We start from the raw sequence: 12,335 nt of genomic DNA, 5'->3' as shown, positions 1-12,335 counted from the left end.
TTCTACTTTATTAGACTCCTGCTGCAGTGCCGTAGAGAAACGTGTTGGGCAAACTAATTTATTTCCTTTCTTGATTTATTCATGTGTTGAAACAAAGAAAACAAAAAAATCCTCAAGTCTAATATTTATAAGACATTGAACTAGGAATCATCTTTGACCTCGTCTTTCTATTGTTGTCAATAGGCAAAGATAGCCTGTCTGTCAGTGCTTTGGTTTTGTGAAGCAAGAGAAAGGGTTCAGACCCCAAACAATGATGAGACAAATTTTAATAGGACATTTTTCAGGTAGATGCCTTGCCTTGACTTCACTATGCTGCCGATATCTTGACCTTCTCATATCTCTCTCTCTCAATTAGTGACTGTGCCTTGGTAGGCAGTTCGAAACAACCATCTACTCCTCTTTTTTATTCCAATAAAGAATTACAGTCTCAGAGTCTCAGGAAGGGCAGCGCTACCCTGTCCTCTAAGTTTGCTATGAGATAGAATCAATTCAGTGGCAGTGCGTTTGGCTTTGACTCCTTTACACAGTTCCTTTCTATTCATGTTCATTATATAGCAAAATTTTTGTCCCTTACTGGCAGTAAGGGACAAATTTCCTAAAATTTCAGGTATATGGACTCATAGATTATTATAATGATTTTTAATTTAAGCAATAATCATTGGGTTTATGTAGTCACTCTTGTGATGAACTTTTCATATCTGTGAAGTAATCCAAGCACAAGCAGTCCTTAGCACATGTTCACTGGATAAAGTAAAAGACAGGTCAATTAGATGGGCTTTACAATTTCAGGATTTCATGACCCTACCAATGAAAGCTCCCAACTCTAAGTGAACCAGGGTGGTGACATAAACAGAATATTTTTGTAGGACTAGGGGCAGATGATACAAAGGAGAGATGAAGAACTCTTTTCTTCTCCAGATTACTTTTACAATTCCACATCAACCGGTGAGAGATCTTTACTCACAAAGAGTAAGGTAAGTAAATGTTGCCTCCCAAATATCACAATTTACATCCTCTCTACTTTAAACTCTCCCCTGGCTTCATATAAAGTGCATACTACCATATGAATTCAAGAGTCAGATGACCAGTACCCTTCCTAATATTGCCTACATTTATGAGGTGGAGGTTTATGGTTTCTACATTTAGATGCTTGCCTTGTTTCCCAGGAAACAGTGTAACTTTGGGTTACCTTTTTATTTTCTTGCTCATTTACATATACCCTAAATACAAGGTTTCTTTTCATAAAAAATTTGACCTATGACCTTTTCCATGTCTCTTCTCAAAAACATGCTTTTAATACCTCTAAATAGGCAACATCTTTTGTGGTGTTTCTTTGGATTTAACTCCAAAATCTATTTCACCAGATCCTTCAATACTGCCAAGAATTGACTTCCACTCCAGCAGAGTAGTGATGTGCTCATCAAGGATGCAAGGAGAATAGAAGTGTGTAAGAGAAAAGGGAATTGGGAGCCGATTGGTTTCTCTGCTGAGGTAATTGTCCACAACAGCCTGTAATTACAGGATAAGATGACAAGAGTTATATTATAAACACTTTTTAAACTGAATTTGAATCAAAAGTAGGCCTTATGCAGAGGATCATTCATATTTCCAAGTAATGACTTGTGTGTTTTATAAGTATAGATAAACCTTCCCTATCAGTAAAGATGGTTGTACAATCTTACTAATTGGATACCTACGTATTAACAGAGCCTAGAAACGGACAGTCTGGGAAATCACTCTTTCCTTTTGTTTTCTTAGACCTTGCATCTGGCTCTCATCCACGGACTTCCAGTTCTTTGGATTTCATCCAGTAGGGGTCTGCCTGCTAGTCCTAGGGGTCATCAACAGTCTGACATCTTACTCGACAATTTTAGTCCACCAGTCCCAGGAGCTGTGGAATTCAGGAGAAGTCTCTAGCTTACCATAGGACCCACATACTTGTAACTTACCGGCCTCTACAATTGTGCGATCCATTTTCTAGAGATAAATCTCAATATCTCTGTAGCTTTCATTCTCTCTCTGTCTCCATTTTTCACATATATAATGTTTACTCATTTTATGTAGCTATAGAACCTAGTTTAAAACAGTAATAATACCTACTATACATTTATATGGTGTTTTTTATAGTTGAAAAATCATAAAAATGAACAGGAAACTTAGCTGAAAAAAAAAATAGATATCCAATATCCAATGGGCTCTTATTGGCTCCAACTCAGTAAGTAGGAACAATACAAAACTAGAGTGCACACTATACCAAGAATTTCATTAAAACACATTACATCTACATGAATGCAAAAACACCCAGAATGGAGCTCTGGAACTCCACCCTGGGAAGTGGCTTCATCTTGATGGGCATCCTGAAAGACAGTGCCTCTCCTGAACTGCTCTGTGCCACGGTCACAGCCCTGTACATTGTGGCACTGACCAGCAACGGCCTGTTGCTCCTGGTGATCACAGTGGATGCCCGACTCCATGTGCCCATGTACCTGCTGCTTGGGCAGCTCTCCCTCATGGATCTCCTCTTCACAACTGTCGTCTCCCCCAAGGCCCTGGTGGATTTTCTTCGCCTGGAAAACACCATCTCGTTTGGAGGCTGTGCCCTTCAGATGTTCCTGGCCCTGACACTGGGTGGTGCGGAGGACCTCCTGCTGGCCTTCATGGCCTATGACAGGTATGTGGCCATTTGCCATCCTCTGAACTACATGGTTCTCATGAGGCCCAGGGTATGCTGGCTCATGGTGGCCACTTCCTGGATCTTGGCATCCTTGAGTGCTTTAGGACACACTGTGTATACCTTGCACTTCCCTTTCTGCCTGTCTCGGGAAATCAGGCACCTGCTCTGTGAGATCCCACCTCTGCTGAAGTTGGCCTGTGCTGATACTTCCAAATATGAGCTCATGGTGTATGTGACGGGTGTCACCTTCCTTTTGCTTCCCCTCTCTATTATTGTTGCTTCTTACACATTAATCCTTTTTACTGTGCTCCACACGTCCTCAAACGAAGGGAGGCAGAAAGCCCTCGTCACATGCTCGTCCCACCTGGCTGTGGTTGGGCTGTTTTATGGAGCTGCTGCATCCATGTATGTGCTGCCCAGTTCCTTCCACAGCCCTGAGCAGGACAACATCATCTCCGTTTTCTACACAATCATCACCCCAGCTTTGAATCCTCTCATCTACAGCTTGAGGAATAAGGAGGTCATGGGGGCCCTGAGGAGGGTCCTGCGAAAATACAATTTGCTGACACCCTCCACACTCTAGTACAAAGTTGTCTTTCTCTATCCCTTCTCTAAATAGGAGGATATCTTCCATGAATCATGTGCTGACATAAGACCACCATTAATGGCTGGTCTCAAGTTAATTCTAACTTGTGGTAACCCCCATGTGCAAAATTGAAATGGCCTCCATAGAATTTTCAAGACTATAAACTTTTGGAAGCAGATGATTAGACGTTTGTTCTGAATTTCCTCTGATTGGGTTTGAACCATCAAATTTCCATTATTAGTCAAGCACCTAACATATTGAGTCACCCAGTGACGAGATCACCATGGAGTGAAAGAATTATAAATGTAATAACTTCACCAAATATCTAATATAATAAACTAACCATTGAGTGGTGTCATACAATCAGTCTGTTTGGGGAATCATCCTGACACAATTGCTAAGTAGAAATGATTAAGGATTAAGCTTAAAATTCAATGAAATATACCATGAGACACAATAGTTGTTTTGGATTAACCAACCTTATGTAGATGATTCAAATAGGAGGAAGATTAGCTCTTAAAGAATTAATATCGTCCAGAAGCTTCAAAGATTGATTCAACTTTCTCCTTATTATATATGTGGGTACTTTAGCAATTAGTGGGAAGAATTGTAGCTATAAGCTCTAATGGCATCAATGTTTTAAGTTGGGCTGCTAACTGAAAGGTCAGCAGTTTGAAACCAACAGCCATTTTGAGGGAAAAAGACAGGGCGTCTATGCCTGTAAAGAGTTAAGGGTCCAAGAAACTCACAGGGTCACTGTGAATCAGCATTGACTCATTGACAGTGAGCTTGCTTTTCTTGGTTTTGAAACTCAAGATCTCAGGAATCATTCACAAGACTTAAGACTAATGTAAAACATTGAAATAGTGGAAGAGGCTAAAGAAGTGGAACTTGACATCTTGATTTGTAAACTTTGACAGTCATTTACAATTTGAACAGTTTTAAGAAAATAGAAATTATTAAAATAGAATGTAAATATCCAGATTTCAAGTGGGAATTTGAGATATAATAAGAATGAGGAAAAATTGTTGTACATGTTGTTTGTGTAAAAATAAAATAAAGACAATAACCTTACATCTATATACATATGTGTTTTGTAACATTAATTGAAATGATTTAATATTGTTGAAGTGAATATATACTCAGTATTCCTCACTTATCGACAGACCCATTTTCCAACAATTCATATTTATAACAATAGTGAAATATCTATGAATTGACCACTTTGCACATTAACAAAGCTATCTCTGGCAGGAAAGAGCACCACGGTGCCAGGTGAGAGTAACAGTGGCTGTGATGGATAAGGTGATGTTTCCATTTGGTGCAGCCACAGCGCTTCCAGGACTGTAATCTCTATGAAAGCACACCGCACATCTTTCTCCCATGGAGCAGCTAGTGGGCTCCAACCACCAAACTCTGCTTCGAAGCCGAGTGCTTTATGCGCCACCAGAGTTCTTTGTTGTAGACATTGTTATAATGAGCTACCCTATAGACTTGAGTCGAAGCTGAGCTTTTCAGCACATTTTTAATGCAGTTTGTGTGGTAAAATTAGGTTCCTCGGCTGATATTTGGGTTGGCTTATACTTGAGTATATATGTGTGCATTTAAATAACTTGCTGTGTGCTTGCTGATTAAAGTTCTGTGGGTTTTTACCATTTTACAATTGGTGGATTCAGGAGGGGAAGGGGAAGGTAGAGGGCAAAAGGGAGAACCAATCACAATGATATACTATAACCCCTTCCCAGGGGGACGGACCACGGAAAATGGGTGAGAGGAGACATCGATCAGGGAAAGACATTAAAAAATTGATAATTTATAAATGATCAAGAGTTGGTGGGGGGAGAAGGGTGGGGGAGGGAGGGTAATAATAGGAGCTGATACCAAGGACTCAAGTAGAAAGAAAATGTTTTGAAAATGATGATGGCAACAAATGTGCTTGACACAAATGGATATAGGTGTGGATTGTGATAAGAGTTGTATGAGGCCCCAATAAAATGATTTTTAAAAATTGGTGAACCTTCTTTATGGTGATGGGGGAACTCTATAGAATAGAGTTCAGGATTAAGTGGTTGGTAGCAAAGAGGTCAGAGCACGAGTTTAAATGCTCTTCTCTTCTTTACCTTCTATGTGACTTTGTACACAAATTAAACTTTTTGCACTTCAATTTGCTCATCTCAAAAGTGGTGTTCATCAAAAGAATTGTACCCAAAGATTTAAAAGGGAAAGATGGCTTAGCCATTGTGCCTTGGGATGCTAGAGAATCTGGTGAAAACACCATTGTGAACCAAATAAGGATCCTGCATACTAATGAGCTTAATGAAGAGGGCAGTGGAGAGGATGTGCATGATGCCAGGAGCAACATTAATGGAGAGTATTATTTCTAGATGTGCTGGCTACAGTGTCTCCCGCTCCTGCCTATATCCAACCCCAAATTTCATACTGGAATTGCTCCACCCTTAGGAACTTCTCTCATGGGGGGTGGGAAATTGAGCCCCTACTTCCCTGACATTTGTGATCACAGCGCAGCCATCTAAAGATAGTGGTATGAGATCCTTGATAGACAAGCATGTGTAATGACAGCCCAGAGCTCAGGTATCTGCGTACAATGGCAGCATTTGGTATCTCCTGCCCCAAAGCTGGCCGTTGAGAAGTAGTCTTGAACCCTATCTTCAAACCCATCTATATAATACCCTGCCTGCATATTTATCCCTGGCTCTATTCCACAGCTAAATATTAATTATTAACTTAACATGATAAATAAAAACTCTATGAATATCTCAGCAAAAAAAAAAAAAACAGAGAGAGAGAGAGAAAACACAGACAGAACTTTTTTTAGCAAGGACATAGCAGACAAGGAAGTAGTCTCTAAAATCAATAGAAAATTTCAACATCTCATCGATAAAATAGATGAATAATCCAATTAAAATGGGTAGAGAATATAAGCAGATATTCATCTAAGAAGACACAAACATGTGAAGAAATATCATCAATTATTAGCAATTCACAACATGCAAATCAAAACAACGAGGCACTACCTTTCCCTGGCATTGATATCAAGATTTAAAAGCAAACAAACACAAATAACAGAAAACAACAAAGGCTAGAAAAGGTGCTGAGATACTGGACTCCTCAGACACTTGATGGGATTGTCAAATGAGACAACCACTGTGAATAGTCATATGGCACTTCCTAAAAATTTGGGAATAGAGAAGGTAAATCTTGTTTTTGGAAATCATTTATTGGGGGCTCTCACAACTCTTATCACGATCCATACATACATCCACTGTGTACATTTGTACATTTGTTGCAATCATCAGTCTCAAAACATTTGGTCTCCACTTAAGCCCAAGGCATCAGTGCCTCATATCCCCCACCCTCCCAAGTTCCCACTCCCTCATGAACCCTTGATAATTTATAAATTATTTTGTCATATCTTACAGTGTCTGATGTCTCCATTCACCCCTTTTTCTGTTGTCCATTCCCCAGGGAGGAGTCTATATGTAGATCCTTGTAATTGGTTCCCGCTTTCTACACCACCTTCTCTCCACCCTCCCGGTATAATCACTCTCACCCCTGGTCCTGAAGGGATCATCCGCCCTGGATTCCCTGTGTTTCCAGTTCCTATCTGTACCAGTGTACATCCTCTGGTCTAGCCAGCTTTGTAAAGGTAGAATTGGGATCATGATTTAGAGGAAAGCTGCATGTTCCATCGTTGTCACCCTGCAACCAGACTGGCTCGTCTCCTCCCCGTAACCCTTCTGTAAGGGGGTGTCTAGTTGCCTAGACATGCGCTTTGGGTGTACCCCTTATATACAATGTGCTTTGGGTCCACTCTGAACTACCCCTTATTTACAATCATATGATTTTTTTTTGTTCCTTGAAGCCTGCTACCTGATCACTTCGGCACTTCATGATCACAGACTGGTGTGCTTCATCCATGTGGGCTTTGTTGCTTCTGAGCTAGATGCCTGCTTGTTTACTTGCAAGCATTTAAGACCCTACATGCTATATCTTTTGATAGCTGGGCACTATCAGCTTTCTTCACCTTATTTGCTTGTGGACACATTTCTCTACAGTGATCATATCGGGAAAGTGGGCACACACTGATATGATTTTTTGTTCTTTGATGCCTGATACCCAGTCTCTTCTACACCTCGTGGTCACACAGGCTGGTGTGCTTTTCCATGTGGCCTTTATTGTTTCTGAGCTAGATGGCTGCTTGTTTACCCGCAAGCCTTGAAGACCCCAGACACTATCTTTTGGTAGCTAGGCACCATCAGCTTTCTTCACCACATTTGCTTGTGAACACATTTGTTTTCAGCAATCGTGTAGGGAAGGTATGCATCATGAAATGCGAATTTAATAGAACAAAGTGTTCTTGCATTGAGTAGGTACTTGAGTGGAGGTCCAAAGTTCATTTGCTGCCTTAATACTAAATGTGTGTGTGTATATCCACGTAGATCTATTTTCCCACCATCGTATATAAATATACTTACATGTGTGCATGCTTTTATTTAGACCTCTATAAATGCCCTTTGCCTCCTAGTTCTTTCCTCTGTTTCTTTTTATTTCCCTCTTGTCACACTGCCCTGCTCAGCCTTCATTTGGGTTTCAGGAATTTCTCTTGGTTACATTGCCCTTGCTGAATCCTTACCAGGCCTCTGACACCCTCCTTGCCACTAATTTTGGATCACTTGTTGCTCCCTTGTCCCTGGGTTGGTCAGCACCATCTCCTGAGAAAGTAAATCCTTAAGGGAGTAGCTGGCCTTAACTTTCTCCCACAGAGTCAGTAGCGGGTACGAATCACCGACCTTGTAGTTTACAGCCCAGTGCTTATCTGGAGGCACCATTGGTGTGCCTTTCCCTCAAAAGCCTGGACATTAATGTACTATATTGGCTTTTCCAAAATCGGCAAGAACCAGAAAGAAAATACCTGCCAGATAGTGTGACTGCAGCTTTTATTGCCTGAGTTTCTGAAACTCCCACCAAATAACTTTGCTCTGATGGGTCTGGGTACGAAGGCGGCAGAGGAAGATACTGATGGTATTATTTGTGAATTCTGTGTGACTGTTGCCAGGAGACATAGTAAGAGTCCAACTCTTGCCTAACTAACGCCATTTTGCTTCTGTAAATATTGTCCGTAGGTTGCCATATAACAGGCCAGTCTTGCTGGAAAATTCCTAACAAGCAGATGTCTCAACAGAACACCAGAGGCCACAGCAGGACATAAGACATCCTGAGATAAGACCGCCACTCCAGGAAGAGATTAGTGAGGCCGGCAAGGGGAGGAAATCCCCCAACCTGGTAGAGCAGCAACTGTGCTAAAAATGCTCCACTGGCCGGTTTTGTCTAGAGTATAAAAACCCAGCCCTATCTGTGCTAAGGGCCGCTGGCTTACGTTCCTGCATCGAGGTGAGGCAGTCACTGGCCAGCTAATAAGAGACTCTTGCAATCTGAGCTGTGGTGGTCGATCCCACTATTGCTAACAATCTAGACCAACAAGGGTGGTCGCACCATAGAACATAGATGAAAAAGAGTGCTGTGTGAATCAGAACAACCAATGCACTTCCATCAGGAAATAGATGAGAAAACAATGATGTATCTATCCAAATATATATTACTTGGTAATTCATTGACCTACAGTATACTTAAGAGCCTGGGTGAATCTAAAACTAATATGCTTTTAGTTTTTATTTTTAATTTATCCTAACTCTTGAATGATGCCTTAAATGTGCATAGGTGTGCAGTTGTATTTCCTCCTTCTTTTGATGTTGTTAAAAGTTTCACTCCCTCTAATTGTCTTTATTTAGTAAATTGTCTTTTATCTCTGGAATCATTTAAGACACTTAAAAAATCATTGGTATTCTAGTTTTAGAAGCATGCAGAATTCTTTTTATGTTATTGCTCAATACTTGAAATGTTGTTGACTCCCTTCGCACATCATTGAAGTCATGAGGGGCTGAGTATAGTAACCAAGACACACGTAGGCTTACCAAGCCTCCTTTGCTGTGAACGTTCAAGAGAGGAATGGTTTGGTGGTTATGACTGTACTGAATGAGTCATACTGAGACTCAAGAGGCTCAGGGAAAGCAGGTGTCAGTATTCCACAGATGCTATGGAACACTCCTTAAGATACGGGGCAGAGGAGCAGTCGCACAAGGGACCCTGGCTTTTGGACTTGATACTGTGTGTTCAGTTAGCAATGTAGAATTAGGCTGCCCAAGTTTCCCTGAGGGTGGAATCAAAGCCCAGGGTTTCAGAGCTCATTTAGTGAGAGAATAGTACAGGGATTGCAGGTCAAGAAATATGCCCAAGAGGATTCACTAACATCCTGTTTCCTGGGCCAGCATTTCCAGGGGAGACCTTTTCAGCTAAGAGGACCAGTCCCTCTGAATATAAGAGAAAACAGCAGGAGGCGCTCATAGGACAAGAACACTGTACAATAAACTCCAAGATACGCCTTGACTATTGTTGGCTTCAGGGACAGAGAGGTTAGCTATTTCTCAGTCTTCTTGAGTCAGTTCTTCAAATATCTACTTTTCCGTTTTTTACCTTCACTTTCAGACACAGCAGAGTAAATGGCAGTTTGTGCACATGGACTCAGTGGCTCAACCTGATATCTGATCCAGAAGTAGGGGCCACGTTTCCGGGAGATTGTGTCAGACGCAGTCTCTCCCAATTCCTCACAGGTGTAAGCACAAGAAAGTCATCATCTTGCAATATAGGAAACTACCCAAGAACTCCATTAGCTGCCTGTCTGGCACCACTGCCTTCAGTAAAGAAGACTTGCAGAATAAAGGAGTAGAAGAGATCCCGTCACCTAAGCTCAGCTGAAACACATAAACCCTTGAACCTATTGGATATCCCTGAAACAGCCTCGTCTTCCTCTCCCAGTTCTTGTGGGATATTCTTGTCCCCAAACAACTCACAGGACAGCCTTGGTGGTCTGGCATCTGGGCTTCGTATCACCTAAGGTAGGATGTTTTCTGCCTTGTAGGCAAAAAGGAAGTGTCTAAGAGTGTTGAATTGATTTTAAAAAGTATTCTAAATAACATCCCCAAAATGACAGTTCCCTGTCCTCCAGATATCTATGCTTCTGGTTCCACATACCATCTTTGTTCCCTAATAGGAGGCCAGTTGTTTTGGCACCTATCTGATGAATTTTTACCCCCAAAGGGCCCCCTAACAACAAAGTATGTAATCCATGCTATGAGGAAATGTTTTCCAGAACGATGCTTCACTTCCAATATATTTAAGCACGTGTTCAGTGTTGGCTTTATCTATGAGTGACTTTTGTCCTTTTGAAGCCCCTGTCGCTGCTGGCAGGGAATGGGACCCCACATCCAGAAAGCATCGCACCCCAGGGTGCTTTTTACTGTCTCTGTATCTCTTCAAACCAGTGTGAAGGCTCTGGCTCTGCAGACGGGAGAAGGTCGATCTGGCCCTGAGGCAGGAGAGTGCAGGTAGGATCACTGAGCCTGATTACAACGCATGCTCTTTAGTTGTTCACACCTTTCACTATTTCTCTCGAACTCAAACACCCTGATCTTCCTGGGCAATAAGTCATAACTTGCTAATAAACAAAGATGTACTTTTCACTCATTTTTCTCTTAGCCAAGGATCTTCAGAGAAACATAAATAAATAAATACATGAAACCTATAAAGAAAACTAAAAAAGATGTATTTCTAAATCATGGTTAATGTAATTGTAGGGGCTCTCTGCCACTGAGTCAATGTTGACTCATAGAGACCACATGTGTGTTTCTGAGACTGTAACTTTATGGGAGTGGAAAGTTCAATCTTTCTCCCAAGAATCTACTGGGGTTTTGAACTGCCAACCATGCAGATCACAGTTCAAAGCATAAGCAAAGTACTACCAGGGCTCCTAATTGTAGGGGCTAGCAGGTTCAAACTCTGTAGATCAAGCACCTTCTCTGTGAGATCCCACCTCTGCTGAAGTTGGCCTGTGCTTATACTTCCAAATATGAGCTCATGGTGTATGTGATGGGTGTGACCTTCCTGATGCCACCGCTTGCTGCTATCCTTGCCTCCTACTCACTAATTTTATTTACCGTGCTCCACATGTCATCCAATGAGGGAAGGAAGAAAGCCCTGCTCACGTGCTCTTCCCACCTTACTGTAGTTGGCATGTTCTATGGTGCTGCTACCTTCATGTACAACTTGCCCAGTTCCTTCCACAACCCCAAACAAGACAACATCATCTCTGTTTTCTACACGATAGTCACCCCAGTCTTAAGCCCCCTCATCTACAGTCTGAGGAATAAGGAAGTCATGGGGGCCCTGAGGAAGGTTATAGGAAAATCCATGTAGGTGACACATTCCACTCTCTAGAGAGGACTCCTGGCTCATATCTTACCTCTCCTTCCCTAAGACTAGAGTATTTCTTCTGTGAATAGTGCATTCTTGATAACAGTGCAGAGTGTACATTTTGTAGAAGAGTGAAGAAATTATAAATGTAATTGCACCTGGTGAATTGTCTTTTCATTCTTCCCTTCATGAAATAATCTATAAATCATGATTAATACTCTAGTTAAACTTTTCTTTCTTTTATCCTAGGTAGACACTTAGTTAAGCACAGTTAGGACCTATCCCCTGCTTGGTCTTTGAGTCCTGACTGTGCGAGGCCATCGTGGACGAGCATAAGAGCCAGAGAAAAGAAAGGCTCAAGTGGGTGGCTGAAGGAAGGCCCAAATTTTAAGATGGTTCTTGTGATTTTCACAAATTTTCGTTCAACGCACCTTTTTAAAAATCATAGATAATCTGGTTTCATGCTTCAACTACTAGTAGCTCTCGTATATTTGTTAAATGTTCAAATTCCCCCCCTGCTTTCAAACAGCTGCGATTCCAGAACTATCTTTCTCTCAGGAGCATGTAGCAAGTACAACACAAACACTCAACACTTGCCTTTGCTTGATTATTAATTTTATTTTAAGTCTCTTTTTGTTGTTGACATTCATGCTTGTTTGTTTGTTTTTGACATGGGGATATTTTTATACTGCTTAAATTTCAAGTCTTACTAAAATGAATAGTATTTGCAGCTGTCCAATAAACAAG

The 12,335-nt window shown here is 41.3% G+C and overlaps 1 protein-coding gene across 2 annotated transcripts; it reads left to right on the top strand.

Annotated features, from left to right (window-relative positions):
• The first annotated feature begins 2,306 nt into the window (after nucleotides 1–2,306).
• LOC142446732 (olfactory receptor 2AG2-like) lies at nucleotides 2,307–11,591 on the top strand. 2 transcript variants are annotated; one of them, XM_075548478.1, is made up of 2 exons: nucleotides 2,307–2,900; nucleotides 11,250–11,591. In XM_075548478.1, the coding sequence occupies exons 1-2, from the start codon at nucleotides 2,307–2,309 to the stop codon at nucleotides 11,589–11,591; spliced, it is 936 nt and encodes a 311-aa protein (XP_075404593.1). The 2 variants fall into 2 exon arrangements, with proteins under 2 accessions (XP_075404593.1, XP_075404592.1); XM_075548477.1 differs by lacking the exon at nucleotides 11,250–11,591 and having other exon boundaries at nucleotides 2,307–3,257.
• The last annotated feature ends 744 nt before the right edge of the window (nucleotides 11,592–12,335 follow it).

This window comes from Tenrec ecaudatus, chromosome 4, assembly GCF_050624435.1.
Source record: "Tenrec ecaudatus isolate mTenEca1 chromosome 4, mTenEca1.hap1, whole genome shotgun sequence".
NCBI lineage: Eukaryota > Metazoa > Chordata > Mammalia > Afrosoricida > Tenrecidae > Tenrec > Tenrec ecaudatus.
This window is presented reverse-complemented; position numbering and strand designations above follow the sequence as displayed.

Bases quoted from the DNA above. Each gene is read 5' to 3' on its own strand.
- LOC142446732 (XM_075548477.1), top strand. From the start codon at position 2,307: ATGGAGCTCTGGAACTCCACCCTGGGAAGTGGCTTCATCTTGATGGGC.